We start from the raw sequence: 25235 nt of genomic DNA on the forward strand, positions 1-25235 counted from the left end.
TTAAGGCTGTGCTGGACAGGCATTTGGAACTAATGGAGGGATGAAATGGGAGGGCTTTTTTGGCTGATGCTATATAAGCTTACTTATGCCTCTGCTAATACTAATGCTAATAATCTCCCTCTTGCCAATAATGCCTGCTATCGCTGATTTAATCAAAATTAATACTGTAACTGCACAAAATCCTAGTGATACCCTGAGATATCGCTGGTTAGAAAAGTTAAATTACTGGGAGTTGCTTTTAACTTGGAACTAATGTTGCTTTATCCTTTACCCAATGCCATAAAATTCTTCCCAATGGTGGTCAGTTTCAACAAAGCAGGTGGTTTCTTAAAAATCCAACAGATAATTGAATAATTATAGAACGAATGGAGACCGAAATATATAATACTCTCTTCTGCTTAAAGTCTATGGTGAAGTCTACTGCTTAAAGTCTACAGTTTCCTTTCCAAAGTCTGAAATTTTGATTGTTTATTATTTGGTTTTTAGGAGCATTAGCAACTAAGGTCATATTGCTCCGGGGATGTGTGGTGGTCATTCCCTAACCTTTCCGCATCCTCCGTATTTGGTGGTCACGGGCTCAAACCCAGGTCTAATCAAGAAGCGTGTGCTACGCACTGCTGCTCCTGCCCACCTGGCTACGGAGACGCCACAAATTTTGAATTGATTTGTGACTTTGGAAAGGAAACTGTTCTGAAATTGCCTGTTATTGTTCCTGAAGTCATTAAGGTCTGTTTTAATTATTTTAAGTGTATAAAACACTGCCTTGCACAGTAGTTCTAGGCAGTGTTTATTAGTCAAAATGCTTTGAAGTGACGGAGTTTTCTATACAAGGACCCCCACTGTCTGACATACTTGCAGATTGTTAATGGTAAAACAATTTTGTCCTTATTTCAGATCTATTAGGTATGGTCAATTTGGTCATGTGCATAAGAGTTCAGGAGCTTATTTTAATTGAGAGACGAGTACAGGTGCACAGTCTCTGCTGTTTTCTTTGCTTTTGTGTTAAAATGATATTAATGTTTTATCAATATAGGATGATTCAGGAGGAATAGTAAATATTTTTGGAGGTTAAAGTATCGATTATTCTGAGTAAAAAGGGTCACATAGACATGCATCCAATTCTCAATGGATACGGAGATACAGCTGTCTGAGTCTGGCATGCACAAAGTCATTGTGAGAGGTATTAAAGAACGATAAATGACATTGTTTGTATTTATTGATTCTTTGAATGATACAAAACACAAATAATTGACAAATTTTTAACAGTTCACAATAAATGTTCAAAAATCCCACCGCCAACCTCAATGCACTTTGCAGCTCTTGTGGTAATATGATACGTTGTTCTTCTGAGGTCATCTTGGTGTTCCTTTATGAGGTATCCAAATTTTGGATACCTCATAAAGGCTCACAAATTGCTCGCTCACATTTTGGATACTGCTTTACAGCAGTATCCAAAATGTGAGCGAGCAATTTGTCTCTTGTATTCACCTTTTCTTTGTATACTGTGCTTTTCATCCATCCCCACAAACAAAAATCTAACGGGGTGCGGTCTGGAGACCTTAGTGGCCAATGAACAGGACCACCGTGGCCCATCTATCGTTCAGAGAAATTTTGATGTAGATATTGTATCAGCAGATGGGTATAATGTGCAGGAGCTTTGTCATGCTGAAAGTACATACCAGTCCTTGTAGCCAAGGGAACATCCTCCAATAGTACTGAAAGTTTGGAATTCTAGGTAAATGGAGCATGTAAGACGATTTTGTAACACAACAGGACCAATCAGCTGATTGTCAATGATACCACACCACACGTTTACAGAGAAGCAATGTTGAAAATTTGTTTCTACAGTGGCATGTGGATTTTCGTCTGACCACCTATGGGAGTTATGGGTGTTGTTGATACTATCACTGGCGAAAGTAGTTTCATTGTTGAACAGTATTAATGGAATTAATCAGCAATTAGCATTTACCCACCGACAAAATTCCAATCACTGGGCATCATTTCCTGGTTGAAGGTGTTACACTCACTTTTTTTTTTGAAATTGATACAAGCCGTGCTCACATAACATTTGCCATACTCTTGTCTGTGGAACACTGATACACATAGAAATTCTTCATGTGCTAATAGTAGGACTACGTTCTACCAACTGAAGAATGTGTTCTTCACCCAAATTTCATTTGAGCGTTCAGAAGAAATATGAGTGCTGAGAACTGTACCCGTCTCTACACACAGTTTGGTGTAAACGCTCGCGAATCTGGTATTCTGCAGTTAGGAAACTATCGACAGTATTCTCTACAAGCAGCAGTAGCTGTTGTTGTTGTTTGGTTTTTAGGAGCATTAGCAACTAAGGCCATATTGCTCCAGGGATGTGCGGTGGTCATTCCCTGGCCTTTCCGCATCCTCCGTATTTGGTGGTCACAGGCTCGAACCCCGGTCTAATCAAGAAGCATGTACTACGCACTGCTGCTCTACCCACCTGGCTATGGAGGCACCTGCAGCAGTAGCACTTCCACCACAAAAACCATAGACAAACACCATATCGGCATATTCAGCTTGTGTAAAGATGTGTAGCATTCTTAACAACAATTCTAACACCAGACAGCATCAGGTTATAACTGCTTCTTGGTTACATCTGATTCAGGGAGCTGTGTGCACCAGTTTCAAACAGCTGTACCTCCGTATCCATTGAGAATTGGAGACATGTTTACATGAACTTTTTTATTCAGAATAATCGATACTATAACCTCCCAAAATATTTACTATTCCTCCTGAATCACCCTGTATCTTTAATTTTTAAAAAAAATTGTGATAATGTCTCTGAATGAAGTAAAAAAAAGAAATTAAAGAACGGAGTATATAAGTTCATATTAATTTACATTACATTAATGATACATGGTCTTTGATAGAAAGGGTATTATGTACAATATAATGGGATATTGTCCTAAAAAAAACAGGTGATAATATGAAGTCGGCAATAATTCAAAGTGTTTGGAGACATTGCATAAAAACATTATGGGAATCCTGTTGATCTATTTATTTTGATTTTATTTCTATATTTTTAATAACAAATAAATATATACTGAATCCTGGTTGGAGCAGTCAAAAATTATTTATTAAGACCTTTTCACACCATAATGAACACCTGATAATACCAGATCCCCAAAATCATAGGATAAAGGAAGCAATGATGAATATAGCAACGGTCCTTGCAGACTTTGCTGTAACATAAGAATTCATTAACTCATAAAGCTCCTCATATGCATTCCCCCTACTATATATTGCATTAAAGATATTATTTTAAAACCTTACTGCTAATTTTTTAGTTGTGTTTGGCAATGGAATGACCATAAGATACATTTAATCTTATGGTTATTCCATTGTATGCATTTTTGCAAGTGAATGGGTTCTGTAACATATACTTTCATTATAACATTGTTTTTGGGAAAATTGCTTACAATTTACACACTTCTGCTTTTTGGGAATGTACACTATTTCTGAATTTGATAATTGCTGTACATAGATTAGTAAAGCAATGGAATGTTTAAATGCTGAAGGGTAGCTGAGTGGTCAGGAGTGGGTTATTTGGTTTTTTTTTTTTTTTTTTTAGGAGCATTATCAACTAAGGCCATATTGTTCCGGGAATATGCGGTGGTTATTCCCTGACCTTTCCGCATCCTCCATATTTGGTGGTGACGGGCTCGAACCCTGGTCTAATCAAGAAGCGTGTGCTACGCACTGCTGCTCCTTCCCACCTGGATACAGAGGTGCCAGGAAGAGTGGGATTGTAGTAGAACATGCTCTTTGAGTAGACCATGGTTCAAGACCCTTAGTGCTAAATATGATCGATCTGGCAACCCACACTGGACCAGCGCGGAAGATTATAGTCCACTTCCCTCAACATGAATTGTTGAGGAGGCTTCCGTCCTGCAGTGGGTTGATAATGGCTGCAGTTTACCTTTTTTTTTTTTTTTTTTTTTAGGAAGGGAAGAACTGTAAAAGACTTACAGTCCTTCCCTTCCTGCAGTTGCAGATGGACAAAGGGATATGGTAGAACTAAACAGAGAGCCCCACCATTGAACTCTGCTCATAAGATTACTTGATGGTTGATGGAGAATGCAGTGGCCATTAATAACTACTCCTTGTTTCTTGCCACTCAGTCATCCCTCTATCCATAGCAGTAACTTTTTCCTAATGTCACACTATAATTTGTAGAACAGTGTCAAAAGCCTTACTGCAGTTTAAGTATATGTCAAAATTATTTTTTTCACCCAGTTCCTGTTGTGATCTCACAATAGCTCATATTTTGTTGTTTATTATTATTTTTTTATTATTTAATATTTGAATATTTTTGATTATTATTAAAATATTATTATAAAATTGTCTTATATATGTAAACTGAATACATTGCATTGTAAAAACATAATTTAAAAAACTTTAGCTATTTACATAGCTATTTACATAATTACAAAACAAAACACCTTGGAACACTGTTTCCTTCATCAGTGGCCCTACATAATGGTAAAACTTTATGTCAGATAAACAAGCACTTATACAATTTTATATAGATATACATAAAAACAAAATGAGTGACGCTTCACAATTCTTGTTTTGATTTTATGTAAGGCCACAGATGAAGGAATCACCACTCAAAAACATTTGGTTTGCAATTATATAAATAGTTAAAATTTTCTAAGTTATGTTCTCACAACACTATATGTTGTTCATCCCTGCATTACTGTAATATCTTTAAACTCTTTCATATTGGGTAAACTACATTTTATTGATATATTTATTACATCCTTTCATATGAAAAAAGTTAATAAATATATATTTTATTTTATAGATATTAGCTGGTATAAGAATACTCTCTTCCTTTCAACTAATTCAAGTCAGGTTTATACTTACAACTTAAATTCCCCTGGTTCTTTTGTAATGCAGAATATTGCTAATGCTGCAAGCTTAGCCGTGGATTGGTTTGCCCCTAAGATATATTGGTCTAGTCCATTACAGCAAATGGTAATTATAAATTGATAAGCAAATTTACTTTGTTAGCAAATTATATCATTCTTTAAAACATTTCATGTAAATTAAATATAGCTGTTAAATAAACGAAGAAAAAAGTTGTCAAAAAGGGTGTAATTCAGAATGAATATGAAACATAAAGATCATCCACTGAAAACTTGTTTATACAAATATCTGAATGTACCAAAATTTTTTCACTGTATATTTCTTTTCTTTTGTTAAGGTAATCCCATGTCTGAAATATTGTTGAAACCTTTAATATTTGAGCATCATCGATGAGTTTCCAAGAAATATATATGAAGAAAAGCTACTACAAAGAATGGAAGTGATGGGAATAAATAAACAAAGAACAAAGATATGGTGAAAAATTAGTATAACAAGAATGGAGTTGAGCTTCTAATAGAGTTTGATGATCCCTATTCAGAATATAATATAAGCCATCAGAAGTTCAATCAAGTTGATATCTGGTAGATCATATTACATTCTGAATAGTTCAGAAGGAAATGGCAGAATTAGATACTAATTTGGAAGAAAAATTCCCATGAGAATATCCATAGAAAACATTAAGTAGAAACTGAATGTCTATACAGTAGAGGAGGAGGAGGAGAAGGAAGTCTGTGAGTGAGAAAGTCTTAATATAATTGTTTTCTGTTGAACCTAAAGAGCAATTCTTAGAGAAGTTGGGATGTTGTAGGGAAATGGGAGATTGTGCTAGATGTGGAAATAATGTAACTGAATGTGTATTTTATCACTTTATTATTTGTCTTGAGAGCTTGTTCAAGTGGTAGTCTACAGCTCTGTGGAAAGAAACATGTGGGGGATTTCATGTGTCATCTCTTGTGGAACATTTAATTCAGCACTAGCTCTTGATGTTGATAAAAATTTTGAAAATTAAATTTTGTTTAACACTGATGTTGGATGAAATAGTACAAACCAATTTTTAGAAAAATTGTATTGTACTGTTTTCCAAAAGATATGAGAAAAGAAAAATTGAGGTGGGGTAGGATTGGATTGAATTTTGGAAGGTATCTTAGACACATTTTTAAACCTGGGATGACTGAATGCAGACAGAGCTAGGACAATTTAAAATTCAAAATGAAAGAAAGTTCACTGTATCAAAGTTGTACTCTGCATTGCGTGAATATAGATTCTGATTTGATTATAATCACAAGATTCACTCACCATTAGTGAAATTGGATCTTGTAATAGTGATAACAAAATCAGTTTATGCTGATTGTAATTGCACTCCCATGAAATACATTAAGCTATTCTTCCACATTTCATAAGCAATGTTCTTTCCTTTGTCAGAATATAAAAATTTAAGGAAAAAATAAAAACATTAATCAATGAATACACGTCACTATAAAACAGAGAAAGGCTACAATTTAAACTGATTATAAACTTCACAGAAAATTATATTTTCTGTTTTCTGTAAACAATTGCATTGCAAATCAGATTGCGGCTCCTCTTACCGTTTGTCTAGTTCTCCCTTGAATTTATTTAAGCTGTCAACTTCCACAATGATGGATGGAAGTTTATTCCAGCAACCAACCACCCACTGATTAAAGGCAAATATCTGCAGATCTATTCTACAGTTGTCTTACCTCAATTTGAATTTATGTCCCCTCAAGTGACTAATCTAAGCAAGAGGAAGAATCACATCAGCATTAAGCTTGCTCAAACCATCCAAGGCCTTAAACATCTCGATCAGATCACTTCACAGGTGCCTAGTCTCCAGATGCTACAATTTGCAGAAATTAAGCCTTTCTTTGTAAGAGAAACCCTTTGTTCCCCTCACCAAACTCATTGCCCTTCTCTGTACTCATTCCAGCAGCTCTACATCCTTCCTGAAATGAGGCCTCCATACCTGTATGCAGTACTGAAGGTATGGCCTGACCATTGCCTTATACAAGGGATAATCACCTCCTTATCCCTGCTAGCAAAATTCCTGTATATCATTGACAAGACCCCATGACCTACTCTGGCAGCCTGTCTGCACTGCCCAGAAAACTTCATATCTGACTGCACAATTACCCCCAGGTCTCTTTCATTCTCCACTACCCTGAGTGTAACACTACCCAGTTGGTACATTTCTCTGGGGTTACTGCTACCCATATGTACAGACTTATACTTACTTACTGCTACCAATTATATCATTACTATTATTACTATTATTAGCTATATGGTGTAAGGAAGCCTGAGGCTTATACTGCACCAGCCAAAAAAAGAAAGAGAAGAATGATGATATCCAGCTCAGGACCCTGGGTGTGCCAAGCCCATACTCACCACATGTGAGCCCCTGGGGTTATGTACAGACGAAATAGAATATCAGAATCTCCTGCAAGTGGAGGAGTAACTATTCTTATTAATTCAAATATTCCATCGAGGCTCATCCAGTTATGCACCTCCCTAGAAGCTGTGGCAGCTTATATTGAAGTTGGTAATTCAGTTACCCTTGTTTCTATTTACATTGCACCATCTCTGATGTTTCCTCATTCAGAACTAGACAATCTCCTTACACAGCTTCCAACACCAATTTGCCTTTTCGGTGATTTTAATGGCCACCATTCATTGTGGGGATCCACTACAATGGACGCAAGAGGCAAATTGATTGAAGAGTTTTTGAATAACAATGATCTAAATTTACTAAATTCTGGATCTCCCATGTACATCCACCTACCTGCAGGATCCACTTCTATAATTGACTTGTCAATTTGTTCACCGTTCATCTTTCTAACCATGACATGGTCGGTGTTAACCGATCCATGTCACGGTTGGAAAGATATAGCAATCATTTTCTGATTATTTGCATATTACAAACAGAGGTAACTGTAAATCCTAACCAATGATCCACTCGGAAGTTTAGAAAGACAAACTGGGATGACTATTCTGCCAAAATATGTCTAGACAGACTTTATTTTCAAAAACAACCCATAAATGATGTAACTGCATACATAACCAATCAGATTCTGACAGCATCCGATGCATCTATTCCAAAATCCAAGACATATCGCATTCACCGGAATCACTGGTGGAATACAGATTGCCTTTATGCCAAATAGGAGAAAAAACCGTGCCTGGGATAATTTCCAAAAGTATCCTACCACAACTAACTTAATTGCTTATAAGAGACTTAAAGCTAAAGCAAGGCAAATTAGATGAAAAATGAAACATGATTCATGGATTGCCTTTGTCTCGACCATCACAAAAGACACTGATACCTGGCTCATCTTGGGAAGGATACAAGCCCTAAATGGCAAATTTGCTTGGCTGTCCTCTCTGATACTTCATTGGAAAGGGAAAGACGTGTCTACTCCTGAAGAAGTTGCTAATAAGCTAGCAGAATCGTTTGCCACAATCTCTGCTTCTGCTTCCTATGCATTCGCCTTCCAAAACATTAAAGCAGCTGAAAAATGGCATAAGATCAACTTCTTCACACTCCGCTGCTTCCTGTACAACCAACCCTTTACATTAACAGGACTCAAAGAATCATTAAATAGATCATCCAATAGTGCCGCAAGCCCGGATAGTATTCATTACATTATGCTGAAGCATTTACCTGAAAAGGACTTGCTTACTTTGTTGATCTTCAATTGGATTTTCTATGAAAATGCTTATCCTTCTTCCTGGTGCCATTCTTTTATTATTGCCATACCAAAACCAGGAAAACATTCTACCCTGATTCAAAATTATAGGCCCATATCTCTCACAAGCTTCTTGGGTAAAATTTTCAAAAAAATGGTGCATTCAAGGCTCACTTACATCCTGGAGTCACAGAATCTCCTGCCAGATCATCAGTATGGCTTTCGAAAAAATAGATCAATCCTAGTCCTGCTCATCAAAGCCGAATCTCATTTCCTCAGTGCCTTTGTCGAGAAACAACACCTAGTGAGGGTCAACTTAGATCTTGAAAAGGCATTTGACACTACCTGGCATCATGGTATTTTTTTTCGTGGATCTATACCATCTGGAATTTAGGGGGCAAATGCCTGAAATAATTAAAAATTTCCTGCAGTTTCACAATTTTCAGGTTCAGTATAAAAGCATACTCTCTGATTCTCACATTCAGGAAGAAGGAGTCCCCCCCCCTGGGATCGATACTTAGTTCAACACTTTTTGCAGTTAGAGTTAGCAGCATGACACAGGATATCTTACCATTTCCTGTCAGTCTCAAAGTATCACTACCATTGAACGCCAACTCCAAATTGCCATAACCAAAACTAAATTGTGGACTTTAAGGAATGGTTATCAGAAAAAGAAATGCAGTGCCACCCACTTCTGGAAACGTTGGGCTCTTCATCCTGATCCTGAATTACAAATCAACAATACTCCAATCCCACTTGCTACTAACATCAGATTTCTTGGTCTGATATTAGGCAGCAAGCTTAATTTCCAAGTTCACATCACTCAATTAAGAAATGTTTGTCTAAAGCATATGAACATACTTTAGTCAGTCTTGCTCTTGTCTTGGGGAGCTGATTGATATGCTTTACTTCACCTTTACAGAACTTTAATCCATTCACGCTTAGATTATGGTTGTCTAGTATATGACTCTGCCAGAAGCACTACTTTATAATGTCTAAATATCATTCAGCACAGTGCTCTGAAGACTGCATTGGGTGCTTTCAGGACTTCCCCAGTCCAAAGTCTTTATATCGAAGCACATGATCCTCCATTACATCTTCATAGGAAAACATTACTGTTCCTGCTGCTAAAATCCAGAGTCTTCCATTGCACCCCAGTTGGGAGTATCTTTATAATACTCGGTGGGATTTGTTCTGCGAGAGCAAACCAAATGAAAATAGACCTGCTTCACTCTGGATTAAAGAGCTTGTTCAGAATTGGAATATTGATTTAAGTGATATTTTTTGGGACACAACTGCTCCTGTTCCACCTTGGACATACGTTTCTGCCTCCTGTGATGTACATTTTTTTCAGTGGGGAAAAAATGTCATACCATCTTGCAATATCAGGCAGTTGCACTCAGCTCACGCTACTCTGAACTCCCGTGCCTGTAAAATCTATACTGATGGATCAAAAATTGCCAGTACAGTAGGTGCTGCAGTTTTTCCTTCATTTACTGCTACAGCCTCACTACCATTAGCCTCCATTAACCTAACACCAATAATAAACTTTACCAGATAAAACAAGATCCAAAACTGTGGCTCTCTAGCTTCTGACGAAACAGAATCTAGAAAGTGGTATTGGCAAGACTCAGAATTGGACATGCTCATCATACAGAATTGGACATGCTCATCATACAGAATTGGACATGCTCATCTTTGCTGCTGAATTATACGCTCTCAAGCTAGCACTTGTTAAAATTATTGAACTATCCATCTCACCTGCCATAATATACACAGACTACCTCAGTGCTGTGCCTGCCATAAGGAAGAATTTTTCATCCTCCCATCCCATCTTGAAATACATTCATTCACAGTTAATCTCCTGCAGCATGTTCAATCAGTTTTTGCTGGATTCCTGGTCATTCTGACATTCCAGGAAATGAAAGTGCTGACATTGCTGCTAAACATACTCAACCCACTCTTTCACAACATCCTCAGGTTCCCTACAGCGACTATCAACCTATCATTTGCAAAGCATGCTACGACAACTGGTCACAGATCTGAAAAAGTAACACCAATAATAAACTTTACCAGATAAAACAAGATCCAAAACTGTGGCTCTCTAGCTTCTGACGAAACAGAAGCTAGAAAGTGGTATTGGCAAGACTCAGAATTGGACATGCTCATCATACGCATCTCTTCCTACTATTGGGAGAAAACCCACCTCAATGTTCGTCCTGCCAGACGCAACTTACGGTCCGTCATTTTCTGGCTGATTGTCCCTTACATTCAACTGCTCTAACACTTTTCAATCTCTCTCCACATTGAATATCTCACTTCATAGGAAATGAACACAGAAGAACTTTTGATATACCTAAAACATATTGACCTGTACAGGAGCATATAATTTAACATCTATAGCTGTATGTTGCCTGTAAACAAACAATGAACAGACACAATTTGGCCTAAGTAGTCTTTGTGTTGTTAAGCTCTATAACATCAACAACAACTCAGCTCATCTGCCCAAAATTTCTAGATCCTGTTCCAGTAGTGTACTGTCATTAACAACCCTGCCAAACTTCATAATGTCTGCAAACTTGGATAATAAGCCTGATATACTCTCATCAATATCATTGATAAATATAGAAAACAACAATTGGCCCAAAACCAAACCCTGGTAGAATCCACTAATAACATTAGTCCACGAAGAGCAGTGTCCATTGATTAGGACCCTCTGTCTTCTTCCTCAACCATCACTTTATCCATAGCAGCGACTTGCCTTTAATGCGATACTGCTCAAATTTGTACAGTGGTCTGCAATGTGCAACAGTATCAAAAGCTTAACTAATATCAAAGTATTTTATATATCAAATTTATTTTTTGCAAATAGTTCCTTTGTGACCATTTCATAGTATCCAATCAAAATGGTCAGACAAGACCTCCCTTTAACAAACCTTTGCTATGTCTTAACTACTATTGCAGTCTTGTCTAGATGATTCTGCAATGTTTCTTTAACCAATGACTCCATATTTTCCCCAGAAGAGAAGTTAGACTGACAGATCTGTAATTACTTGTGTCACCCTTTGATCTCCTTTGTGAACTGGGGATACATTTGTACATCTCCAGTCCATGGGGACCTACTTTAGTCCAAGGATGCTCTCATAATTATGGCTGAGGGTTTGCTTACTTCCTTTGTTGCCTCCTTTAATATAACTGGATAGATCCCATCCACCCCAGATGCCTTTGTTATGCTTAACTTCAACAATTTCTCCTCCACTTTGTTCTCAGTTATTACGAAATTATTTAGGTCACATTTAGAGTTTGATATACTTCTGGCCTCCACTTCCCTACAGAATTCCTTATGTGTGAAGGTAGATGCAAAATACTCATTCAGTTTGTCAGCTACCTGAGCAGGATCATCAACAGTCAAACCATCAATATCGAATGGACCAATCTGATTCATACCCTTCCTTCCAGAGTTTGCATAAGAAAAGAAATCTTTGCTGTTTTTCTTTGCATACTTTGCCAAATTTTCTCATAATCTGCCTTCACTTTCCTAACCTCCTTTGTGACTTGATTACACAGACTAGCTTTTATCTACCATAGGCCTCTGTGTTACCTGATAATTTATATGTATCCCATGCATTTTTCTTCTTTGCCACAAGTCTCATTAGTTCGTTTGACATACATTTAGGCCTAAACCTTGAACTGTATTTCTTAGTTGGTATGAATAGTTTTTATTGGTAACACCTTCAGTTGGTCCCACTATATAGAATTTAATAACTGTATGAGACAACCTTTACGAAAGCAAAAACTCTTCCCTTTACCCTGATGAAAGTTATATCTTTAAGTAAATCCCACATCATTACACTGTGATCACTGTCATCAAGTGGTTCCTTTATATACAAATTTGTAATGCACACTTAATCACTGCTGATAATCAGATCATTATCAGCAGTGTATTACTCCATCTGGTTGCCTCTCAAACATGCTGCTGCTGTAGAAAACAGTCATCCAATAAATCCACAAAAGTCTTGGTAGTGTGTGAGTGACTAATCCACAAGTTCCAGTCAATATTTGGAAAGTTAGAATCCTCCATTATAAGATGTTCTATTTACAGGCCCACTCTATTTCTCTGTACAGTTGTTTGTTGTATTCGTTAGTCTTTAGGCCTGTCACACTGCTACTCTCAATTTTGATTTCCCAGTGCTTTTGTTACACCAAACTGACTCAACATTGCAGTGTCCACCTGTGTTGACTGGGTGGAAATTGGGTGGACAGTGCACCCATGTCAACTGGATGCACTTTCTTAGATTTTATGTAATTTTTTACTAACAGCATAACTCCTCCTCAATTCCTATCCTGTCTATCCTTTCTGTACACATTCCAGTTCTGCATTCCTTATATTTGTGTGACACCATGTCTCTGATATCCCAACAATATCTGCCTTTGATGTATTGACCAGCACCTCAAATTCATCAAATTTATTTGCTGTAATCCTAGCATTGGTGTATATGCAAGTATACATGCACCTGTTCTTACTCTTAGTTAACCTAACACAGCCTATGCATTTATTTGTTCCATGATGACTTCCAGCATACCCTGCACCTTGCTTGGAATGAGCAGCACCAGACTGTTGCTCATTCACATCAACTATTTGTTGTATATATGTTTGAATTATTGTAATTAATGATTATTTCCTATCTTACTTACACTACTGAAACATTATTTCCTGGTTAACACCTTTCTGAAATGTGATTTTTCTCGCACTATGAAAATTACTTCAAAATATTCTCCTATCATTTCGGTTATTTGAAAATTTTCATTATTTTATATAAAGCTGTATTTCATGCAGTTTTTTCATGGAAATTGCAGTTTTTATAAAGGTTAGCAACACCATTTGGCCTGAAATGGTTAAGAATTATTAGACTCCAAATGACACCAGTTACTCTGTGAAAGGCATCCTATTTATGCCTTTCACTGTAACTGGTGTTAATTCTATTTCTTGCCAAAAAGGCAAGCCATATGTGATAAATAATGTAACATTTTTGTAACTGTTTCTTCTGCAAGTTTTCTTGTTGGAAGCAAACTTGAAAAAGACTGTTACTTGCTCAACTTTAACTTGATATGAATACCTGAAATTTGAACAGGAATGCATTGTTATGTAGTACAGTATATTGGGCTTGCTTTTTGGTAGGAAATAGGATTAAGTCTTTTGTGTAATTTCTACTTTAGTGATTTAAATAAATCATTTAAAGTTGAATAAATATTCTGGACTCCGGTGATTAAATTTAAAATTTTTTCAGTTAGATTATGTTATAATGTGTTATATTAGATTATGTTGTTATGTTACATTCTACATGTGAAATTAATATCTGTTTAGCGTACAACTGGAAGTAAATTATATCTGTAACTTTGTATAATTCATTGTGTGAGAACTGAAGTTAGTGTATTAATAGGGCAAAAGATGTAAGGAAAAAAGGTTATACAGAGTCAACCAAAAAAAATACCGACATCATCTGTACATCTCTTACAGTTTTTTTTTTTTTTTTTTTGTCTAATCCTTCCTTAAATTTATTCAAACACCCCCTTCTACAACACCAGATAAAAGAGTGCTCCAATAATCAATTGCTCTTTGGCTGAAAGCAAATTTCACACATCTATCCTGTAACCATTCTTTTTAAATTTAAATTTGTGTCCCCTTGTGTGCCATCTGAGAAAATGTAAGGATATCAGCATTTAGTTTACTCAACAATTGAAAAATGCATGGGATACATACAAATTAATGGGTGACGTGGAAGCCTATGATAGATATAAGTTGGTCTGTAACCAAGTCACAAAGGAGATTAGGCAGGCAAAGGCAGATTATGAGAAATCCTTGGCAAAGGATGCAAAGAAAAACAGAAAAGAGTTCTTTACCTATTTAAACTCAAGAAGGAAAGGGATGAATCAGATTGGTCCACTGGATGTTGATGGTTCAACAGTTGAGGATCCAGCTCAGGTGGCTAACAATCTAAACGAGTATTTTGCATCTACATTCACACATGAGGAGTTATTCAGGAAGGGGAATGTCGTAGGTGAAGTAAACATTGGCAGTGAGCTAGATGATTTTCTAATAACTGAGAGGAAAGTGGAGGAGAAATTGTTGAGGATAAACATAAAAAAGGCACCCGGGGTGGATGGGATCTATCCAGTTATATTAAAGGAGGCAGCAAAGGAAGTAAGCAAACCCCTAGCCATAATTATGAGAGCTTCTTTGGACTCAGGGGAGGTACCCATGGACTGGAGATGTGCAAATGTAACCCCAATTCACAAAGGAGGATCAAAGGCTGACACAAGTAATTATAGACCTGTTAGTTTAACTTCGGTTCCAGGAAAATTAATGGAGGCACTGGTTAAAGAAGCACTGCAGGATCATCTGGACAAGAATTCAGTTATAGCTCAGACACAGCATGGGTTTGTTAAGGGCAGGTCTTGTCTGACCAATTTGATTGGATACTATGATGTAGTCACAAAAGAACTGGATGCAGGGAATAACTTTGATATTATATATTTGGATCTTAGAAAGGCTTTTGATACTGTTGCGCATGGAAGACTGCTGCACAAATTGGAGAAGTGTGGCATTCGAGGCAAATTGCTGCTATGGATAAAGGGATGGTTGAGTGGCAGAAGACAGAGAGTGGTAATCAATGGACACTGCTCAACGTGGACTAATGTTATTAGTGGAGTTCCTCAGGGTTCAGTGTTGGGTCCATTGTTGTTTTCTGTATTTATAAATGATATTGATGATGGTGTATCAGGCTTAATGTCCAAGTTTGCAGACGATACAAAGGTTGGCAGGGTTGTTAAGGACACTACTGATACTATGCTGCTGCAACAGGATCTGGAAAGGTTGAGCAGATGGGCTGAGAGGTGGCAAATGAAGTTTAACATTGACAAATGTAAAGTACTACATATGGGAAACAGTAACCCCAGATCAACGTATCAACTCTGTGGTACTACGCTGACAGTGGTAGAGAATGAAAATGACCTGGGGGTAATTGTGCAGGCAGATATGAAGTTCTCTGAGCAGTGCAGACAAGCTGCAAGGGTAGCTCATGGTGTCTTGTCAATGATATACAGGAATTTTTCTAGCAGGGACAGGGATGTGATTATTCCCTTGTATAAGGCATTGGTCAGGCCACACCTTGAGTACTGTATACAGGTCTGGAGGCCTCGTTTCAAGAAGGATGTAGAGCTGATGGAACGAGTACAGATAAGGGCAACAAGATTAGTGAATGGAACAAAGGGTTGCTCTTACGAAGAAAGGCTTAAGTTTTGCAAATTACAGAGCCTGGAGACTAGGCATCGCCGAGGTGATCTGATAGAGGTGTACAAGGCTTTGAATGGCTTGAGCATGCTCAATGCCGATGGGATTCTTCCTCTTGCTCAGAATAATCACCTGAGAGGGCATAAATTCAAATTGAGGAAGGACGGATGTCGGATAGATGTGCGGAAATTCGCCTTTAGCCAGCGGGCAGTTGGTTTGTGGAATAGACTTCCATCGCTTGTTGTTGAAGTTGATAGCCTAAACAAATTTAAGGCTCAGCTGGACAGGTATTTCGAATGAATTGAGGGGTGAAATGGGAGTAGTGGTTGTTTTTTTTTTTTTTTTTTTTTTTTTTGGCTGATGCTGAATAAGCTTGCTTTCTTGCATCATATGCCTCTACTAATGCTAATGCTAACCCATTTAAAGCCTTATAAACAATTCATTTAGTCTCCTTACAGTTGCTTAGTTTCTAGAACCGAAGTCTTTCTTGGTAAGAGGTACCCTTTTTATTCACTTGACTGATCTTGTTGCACTTTCTGCACCTGTTCCAACAGATCTACATCTTTCCTAAAATGAGACTTGTAATTAATTCATCCTTTTATGCCCCTTTATGAATAGGGGACACATTTTCACATGGCTCTTTTAGGAAGGATATCCCCTGAATCCAAAAAAGCTCTCGTGATGATGGCCCTCTTTTGCTGTCCAGGTGCCTTATTCACTTTTAACTTTAGTTTCTCTTCTGCTTGCCTTTCAATAATCACAAAATTATTTAGCTCCCAGTTATAACTTGGTATATCTTTGGTATCCCATCCCTACAAACTTCACACATGAATCCATTTGTATTTCAGCTGCAGAAAATCCTAGCATGTGTTAATAAACCCAAGTTTCTATCATACCCTTGGTGAGTTATAATTCAACAGCGCAATAGAACAGTTTCTTCAATAGTCAAGGAAGCTTACAATCTGTATTTTGACTGAAAAATGTGAGATCAAGGTAAACCTTGGAAGGCACACATATCTTATGAACAATGGATACTTGCAGCAGAAACAAAAAGACTATTTTGAGGACTGATAATTTTGTTAACCATGGCTGTTGGCTTTCATCTAAAAGCAAGAAAATTCCAGTATCATAGTTTACCTTCCTTGATTGTAAGTTTCCTTGACTTCAATAGTCAAGGAAGCTTACAATCTGTATTTTGACTGAAAAATGTGAGATCAAGGTAAACCTTGGAAGGCACACATATCTTATGAACAATGGATACTTGCAGCAGAAACAAAAAGACCATTTTGAGGACTGATAATTTTGTTAACCATGGCTGTTGGCTTTCATCTAAAAGCAAGAAAATTCCAGTATCATAGTTTACCTTCTGCAATGTGGCCAGTAGTTTATTTTGATGACATTCCAATTCTTAAGCTTCCTCAAACATGTGAAAATGTAAGGTGTAGCTATTAAATAAGGAGACTGCATACAGCCACTACACACCAACCCCAACCTGTGAAACAAACACACAGTAGTTGACCTTGAACTTTTCCCATCTACTAAGTCATGTTCCAACACTCATTCACTTTGCAGTGAAACAGGTTTTCATTACCTTGGGTTTTTGCAGGTTGCTGGAAAAATGGCAGACAAAAGAATAACAGTAAATTGACATCACATTTTTAATAAAACTAAAGAAAATACCAACTAAAGTTGAGTTGTTATGTCAAGTTTATGGGGATGTTACTATGTCAAGAGCTTGCATGTTTAAATGGTATAAAAGATTTTTAGAAGGAAGAGAGAATGTGGAAGACGATGAACAACCAGGCTGTCCAGTATCCATGAAAACTGAAGAAAATGTGGACTGGGTGAGGATATTGATTAGAAGTGATCATTGTTTAAGCATTTAGAAAAGAAAGTTAAGACAAATTTTAACTGAAAATTTAGGCATGAAAAAAGTGTGTCAAGATGGCACCAAAAATTTAGAGTGAAAATCAAAAAATGAGAATACTCCAAGTTTGTGAAGATGTTTTGAAAAAATTTGAAGAAGATTCAGACTTTCAGTACTGTAATTACTTGCAATGAAAGTTGGCTGCTGTTCCAGTACAACCCAGAAACTAAAAGACAATCAATGCAATGAAAGATAAAACAATTCCCCATGCCAAAAAAAAAACAAAGAAGTCAAAATCAAAAATGAAAACCATGCTTGCTTCATGTTTTCTCCAAAATTAAAGGAATTATCATGGCTGAATGCATCCCTCCAAATTAGACTGTCAATGAAACATACTATATTGAAGTTCTGACAAGGCTGAATGAAAAAATTCAAAGGATGAGACCTGAATTGTGGAAGGATGGTAGGATGCACCATCAAGACAATGCTACAGAACATAGTGTACTCTCCTCTTCAGTTTCTGACCAAAAAACAAATCCCTGTGTGTGAACATACACCCTATTCACTAAACCTAGCCCCTGTGATCTGTTTCCCTTCTGTAAACTGAAAAGGTACGTACTTAAGGGAACTCACTTTTGGTCCACTGAAGACATTCAGATAAAAAATGACCAAAGTTTTAAAAGGGTTTACAAGAAGATGACTTCCAGAAATGTTTCTGTGCTTGGAAGAAACATATGGAACAGTGTGTGCAAGCCCAAGGCAATTATTTTGAAGGGGATAACTTGTAAAGTATGAAATATTTCATTATATTTACAATAGCCACACCTCATATATATTTTGTGAAGATGGTCATCCATGAGGGGCATCCTTATCCAAGTGGAACTAAATGTATTGTTTAAGACAACTCTTTCTAAATGTCAAGCTGAACTCTTTAGTTTAAATTAAAGGGATGGAACTTGCATAACCACACTTGCTTGCTCAGCAGAACATATAATATACAGAAATTACAATTCATCATTCACTTTAGTTTTGCTAAATGATATCTGTATTCTCTTGGCCATTGCTGTTGTTCACAAACTGCATGTTTCATATCATGGTATGAGTTTTATTAGCAAATATTCTACTTTGGGAAACTACTTCAAAGTTTTCTTGAGCAATGAAAGTTCCTTTAAATTCAAATCATTTGATTTCGTGTTACTCCCAGTAACACCAAATCAACTGGGAATTTGGTGATATTAAATACAATCTCTGTATCTCTCTAAAAGAAAACCCAAGCTTTCACTTAAAAATATCTGGTTTCGAGGTCTTTTTTTTTTTTTTGCTGTTGTCAGCTGGTTTTGAGACTTATTTCCTCTTTACTGCTGAATGTCTATACTTTTGTAAAACATCTAAGGTTGTCAGATAGCAGTTGAATGCCAAGAGTTCTGCTTTCTAGGCTTCAAAACTTTTGCTTTGAACTTCTGGTTTATATATACTATCAATGAAGTAATTTCATTATCTGAGAAGCTCTGAGATGAGACTGTTACTTATTTTTAGATCCTCTCTTTAACAAGCTTGAATAAATGCACATCTGTTTAAGTGATAATTATAGATATATAATTCTGTAATAAGTGGAAAATTAATGCATTGAGCAACTAATTTACTCAGTATTAATTTCCGTTTTGCATTTAAGAAAATCTTTATAGTTGTTAAATTGTGAATTGTCCAATTGCATATTTCACTAAAATGCTGTTTAAGAACAAGCTGAAAGTTTTTGAATGTTTTTTTTTTTTTTTTTTTTTTTGTTATACTGACTGTGTAATAAGGAAATATTTAAGTTTGAGATAATATCAAAAGTGAACTTGTTAGTTATGAGTACCATTTAACATTATTGCTAGCATTTTGAGCAATTTTATGAATGAGAGTCAGTAAGTAAAACATAGCAGCTTCATAAATACTAAATGAAAAATATTTTGTTTTTAGCCATAGGTGCCAGAAAATTCTGCTGTAGTATAAAGCAGTTTTTGGGTTTGAATCAGTTAATGGTTAGTTATTGTTGTGTAATGAAAGATGGCAGCTGCGTTGAAAGAGTGTACAGTTGACAAACAGTGTATTTTTTGTTGTCTAAAAGGATGTTTAGCCAAAGGATATTTACAAAGAAATGCCTACAGCATGTGGTGAGAACTGTTTAGGAAAAACTGTATATCACCATTACCTCTCCTGTTGATGGCTGTATTATCAACAGGGAAAGTAATGGTGACTTTTTTTTGAGACTGTCATGGCATTATTGTGGATTTTAAAAATTTGGAGAGATACCTTGAGTGTTGTACGGTATTGCACTCTCTGACAGAACTTGGGGACTCAATTTTCAGGAACTGGCCTGTGCTATTGAGAATGGATTGCTACTCTTGCATGGTAACACACAACCATATATCATACATTGCAACCCTAGAAACCATTAATGATTTGAGCTGGTTTCCCATAGCCCTGATCTCACCTCCTCCTCCCAGTGATTTCCATTTGTTTAACCCATTTTAATGGATTGGGGGCAGATATTTTTCTGGCAGTGCATAAGTTGAAATGAATTGTCTGACATCTTTATCAAATAGTGAGGTTTTCTGAATTTGATAAAGCAGTGGGACAAGTGTATAAATATATTTGGTGGCGATTATGTTGAAAAATGCTTTGCTCAGGCCAGTTTCTTTCTTTCTTGCTTCGTTTTTTTTTCTTACTTTGTGACTTAATTTCTAATTCCCATATTTACTCCCACTCATTCCAACTGATGCTATGTATGTTGTTTAAAATGCTTGTAAACATCGAGAAACTTGTTACAGATATTCCGAGCAAGTATAGATGGTAGTCAACCAGAACACCTCCCAGTTCTTACTATGGCTAAACAGTTATCAATTGATTCTCCGAATGGCCGTCTTTACTGGGCCACCCAACACAGTGTTGAATGTGCATATTTGGATGGAACAGATCAAAGGATGTACTTTCAGACAGGCTTGTTTTCTGGAAAACATGGTGAGCAGTTTTATTTTTATTTATTTTCAATCCTTAAAAAAGAGCAGAAAATTAAAAATAAATTTTATTTATTTCTAATCCTTAAAAAAATCCTTAAAAAAAATTTTATATGATATAAAGATTCTCTATAGTAAAAATATCTTAAAGTAGGGATAATTTACTGACTTCCACTGTAGAAAGTTAATTTTATTTCCAACACCATACACACATTTGCGTATATGTGGGCACAAGCACCAGACAAAACATCAGTTATAAGTGATATTTAGGACTTATAACAGATTGAACATGTATATCTTCTGCTCTTTTTTTTTCTTACTGTACTGAAATTTAAATATAGGGTTAACTCATTTTTCTCTATCTACAGATATACCATGTGTGACTGAAGAACAAGGGTTTCCGCCACAAAAAATGGGGTGCAGAAAAGGTGTTAGTGAGTGGAAAAAAGGATTGATAGCATTTGACAGGTCTAAAGGACATCCAGTTAAAGAAATAGCTCAATTTGCTGTGTTTCAGAAAGAACCATAATAGGAGTTTATAAGGAAATCAATAAGAAAATATCAATCAACCAGAAATCAGCAACAGGTGGTCAGAAGTCTGCATTGAATGATTGTTGACAGCTGTTATGTCCAGTAAACAAAAATCAATTTCAAACAAGACAAGAAGTGCTTCAGACAGTAAACCAAGGACCTCATTAACTGACTTCTGAGAGAACACTTCACAGAGAACATGGATATCTAGAGTAAGACCCCAGAAAAAAATGACAATGCCAACAGCTGTGCATAAAAATAGCTCAGCTGTTATGGGTTAAGAGGCATAAAAACTAGACTGTTGATGATTGAAAAGCTGTGATATGGTCTGACAAATCCAAATTTGCCTATATTCTAATGATGCTAGGCACCATGTTTTAGTATGTTTCTTTAGTATGTTTTTCAGTAAAACATACTAAATTCCGAACTGGGTTTCCTACTTAAAATACCAACCAGGATGAGTCAGGCTGGTTATACAAATATTCTGGAAGATTAGGTTGCACATTTTGCTGAACATTTGAAGGACACTCTTGCTTTTGATACCCCTGTATTCCAAGATGACAATTGTCTGATTCACAGCACCTTTAATGTTTTAAACTGGAATGAGGAATACATGCATTCCTCATGCCAGTTTAAAACAGTGGTGGCACTGTGAACGAAACAGTGTGGCAGAGCATTTAAATCAGCCAGCCAAGTTGCCATATTTAAATTCTATAGAGAGTGTATGGGGCTATCTTAAATGAAAAGTGAAAACAGAACACAGCATGTATGAAATACAATCTAATTCTGCCTAATATAACTATTAAAAGGATGTAGCTGAATCCCTGTTAATGAAATTCATGAGATAATCCATGCTAAAGGAGGGGTTACACATTATTAATTGAAAAAATTACACAGGTGACTAATTTTTAGTGCTGTGTGTGTGTGTGTGTGTGTGTGTGTGTGTGTGTGTGTGTGTGTGTGTGTGTGTGTGTGTGTGTGTGTGTGTGTGTGTGTGTGAAAGAGAGTGAGAGCAATGGTTTTACTACAATTTAGGAATATTACAAACTTTTAATGCATACTGATACTAAGTGTTTTGGTGTGTGTCTTATAATCATACAGTAAAATTAAGGACTATTTCTCAGTTAAAAACAATAAAAAAATGTTCATATGAATATTCTTACCCCTTTTGGCTGCTTCAAGTTTTGCATGTGGTTGTTATGCAAAATCAATAAAGTCAAGGGATATATGGAAGAAGAATTACCAGAATACTAGGTACTTCTTTTTTGCTTAACTTTTAAATTATTTTAGGTGCTCAGTGTGTCCTCCCATCCCCACCAAAGCCACATCCCTGAACACACACTTTAGCATAGTGAAGTAACCCGTTGATGCTTGAGTAAATTTGACAATAACGATTGTTAGACTTCCTCAAAATATCAAGAGTAGCACTAACTATACTGTATTTTGGTATCTTGAACTCTCTTCTGCTAGTCATTGTGATAGCCTACTTCTGCCATGTAAATAATCAACAGCCTGTGTTCAGGTTTGCCACCACAAATAATCTGTTTGATTTGCATCTGGTGAGTGATAATAATTCAACAGGATTGCATTTTTATATCCATCATTAAAGACACCTGTGTTCAAAAACTCGTAACAGTCTCACTTCATTGTGCATGAGCAATGCTATCATTAACAGGTTGTTCTATAATAAAAGTGATGTTGCTTTGAGAAACTACATGACTGAAAAGCACTGTCAGTATTGCATGGGTCAAATCTCTCATCCTTTTTAACCTTTAGCGATTGCACATAATTTCATAATGTCAGCGGGTGTAAATGGTTTATGAAGCTACTAAAATTAAATATTATGTAGTGTTATCATTTTTGGTTCTCACTGGTCCTAACTAACATAATTAGTTATTTTTATATATTAAATTCAGGAACTTATTGTACAGCTCAAAAATCCATTCAGCTCATTTTTTTTTTTTTTTTTTTTTTTTTCCTATTAAGTCAGATACACATTTAAGAAAGATTTATAATATTTTTTTGCTAAAAACAACCTTCTGTATTTGTGATAATTTAACATTAAGAACCATACTGGAATCTGATAGACCATCAAAACTGGAAGCATATAGTGCAAGTATTTTTGAATATTTCTGTGATTTTTATTTATTAGAGTATTTATATTGTAATTATATAAATACTCTAATAATAAATTATCATATGCATTGCAATTTTTATTTATTTTTTTTTAATTTTCGCAACCTAAATATTTGATTTTTATATGCTAAATTTAGATGCTTATGGAACTGCTATCAGTAGAGGTTTCTGTTTGAATTATTTTTATTCTGGTCAAATAGAAATTGAAGAGAGGACCTTTAATAGTTTTTATATCAAAAACTTGTTTAGGTAAACATAAATTACATTTGAAAGTAGCATTTTATATCCACACAGGTAATGTGTCCACAGTAAATCATTTTGGACATAATGGCAGCTGAAAAACTGTTGAGAGAAATCCCAGTCTCTGCATATTTGCATATGATTAACATAGAGATGGAAGCTTTCCTTTGAAGACATGAAATAACTTAGAAGTAATAACAAATGGTATTCAACAATTTTCCTTGTCATAAAATAATTAAAATATTATAAAACAAAGCCATACAATAGTAATTAGTTTCTTATTGTTTGGCCTAACGATATTTTTACACTTTGACATGCATTTTGGCTGTTTTGTTTTCTGACTAATTGATTGTTAAAATTTTAATTAAAAAAAAAAAAACACATTTTTTATTAACAGATTCCCCTCTGCTTACTTGTGGGTTAATAAAATGGTCATTATTTTATTGACTTACAAGACTATGGGTTAATAAAATGGTCATTATTTTATTGACCTACAAGAAACTATGGGTAAATAAGATGGTCATTATTTTATTGACCTACAAAAGACTATGGGTTAATAAAACCTGCCACAAGAAAATAAGCCAGTGAAGGCTTTATTTTCTATTTTAATAATTCAGATATATTTTTAAAATATTTTAAAATCACCTTAAACTCAGGACTCACTTCAAATTTCTTCATAGACCATGGTTAAGAAACACTAGTATGCTTGAAATAGAAATTCTCATCTGCACATGTGTAAGGTGTAAGGTGTATTTAGTGTCAGACGGCACCAGGGGTTTCCCCCATCTCCGCGTAGTTTTCATTGTGGGTGTACCAGTTCACTGGAAATGCCAGAGATTTAAAAGTGTATGGATATTGTATATGTGTAGTGCCGTGTACCGTTGTTCATCTGGTCGTTTAGCCGCTGGACCCCTGCTGAGGCCCAACGTTGCCCCACCTTAGCCCCGTGGAGGCAGACCAGGAACCCAGTAGACTTAAGTTACTCTGGCAGGTCCTGCCACCTAATTTCCTGAGATTTCAGTGGCTAGGACCTAAAAAAAAAAAAATAATAAATAAATAAATAAAAAAATAAATAAAATAAAATAAATAAATAAATAAATAAAGAAATAAAATAATAATAAATAAATAAAATGATAATAAAAAAATATATATATTGTATTTATATTGCATGCATATATGCATGTATACAAGCACATATATGCACACACAACGTGCATACATGTGCCAACGTTAATCGTGGGGTTGACGTCACTTGAGTTGGGTGCATATATGTGTGCATACAAGTACATATATACACACATGCACATATGTACACACAACGTGCATACACATACAAACGTCAATCGTGGGGTTGACGTCGCTTGAGTTGGGCCAGAACGTGGGTGAAGATATTTTGGATGTATTTAAATTTAGGTGTGTGGGACTTCGCTAGCGTGAAGATAGAGGGGGGGAAGGCTGAAGACTGGGGGGAGAAAGACAGAAATATGGAGCCAATAGGGAAGACAGCCCCAAGTTTCAGTGTGGCATGCCCATGCCCCACCAGAGTGGAAATGAGGGGGGGGCGA

At 36.1% G+C, this 25235-nt stretch overlaps 1 protein-coding gene across 1 annotated transcript in view; it reads left to right on the top strand.

Annotated features, from left to right (window-relative positions):
- LOC150091323 (proto-oncogene tyrosine-protein kinase ROS-like) overlaps positions 1–25235 on the top strand; it is a 712204-nt gene that overhangs the window by 247078 nt on the left and 439891 nt on the right. Inside the window, exons 14-15 of the mRNA XM_090389969.1 lie at positions 4844–5016; positions 20578–20767. Of these exons, the coding sequence (XP_090246095.1) occupies positions 4844–5016; positions 20578–20767 (363 nt within the window). The remainder of the gene's footprint in view (positions 1–4843; positions 5017–20577; positions 20768–25235) is intronic.

The sequence above is a fragment of the Mastigoproctus giganteus genome, chromosome 1, assembly GCF_048544385.1.
Source record: "Mastigoproctus giganteus isolate SK-2022 chromosome 1, ASM4854438v1, whole genome shotgun sequence".
NCBI lineage: Eukaryota > Metazoa > Arthropoda > Arachnida > Uropygi > Thelyphonidae > Mastigoproctus > Mastigoproctus giganteus.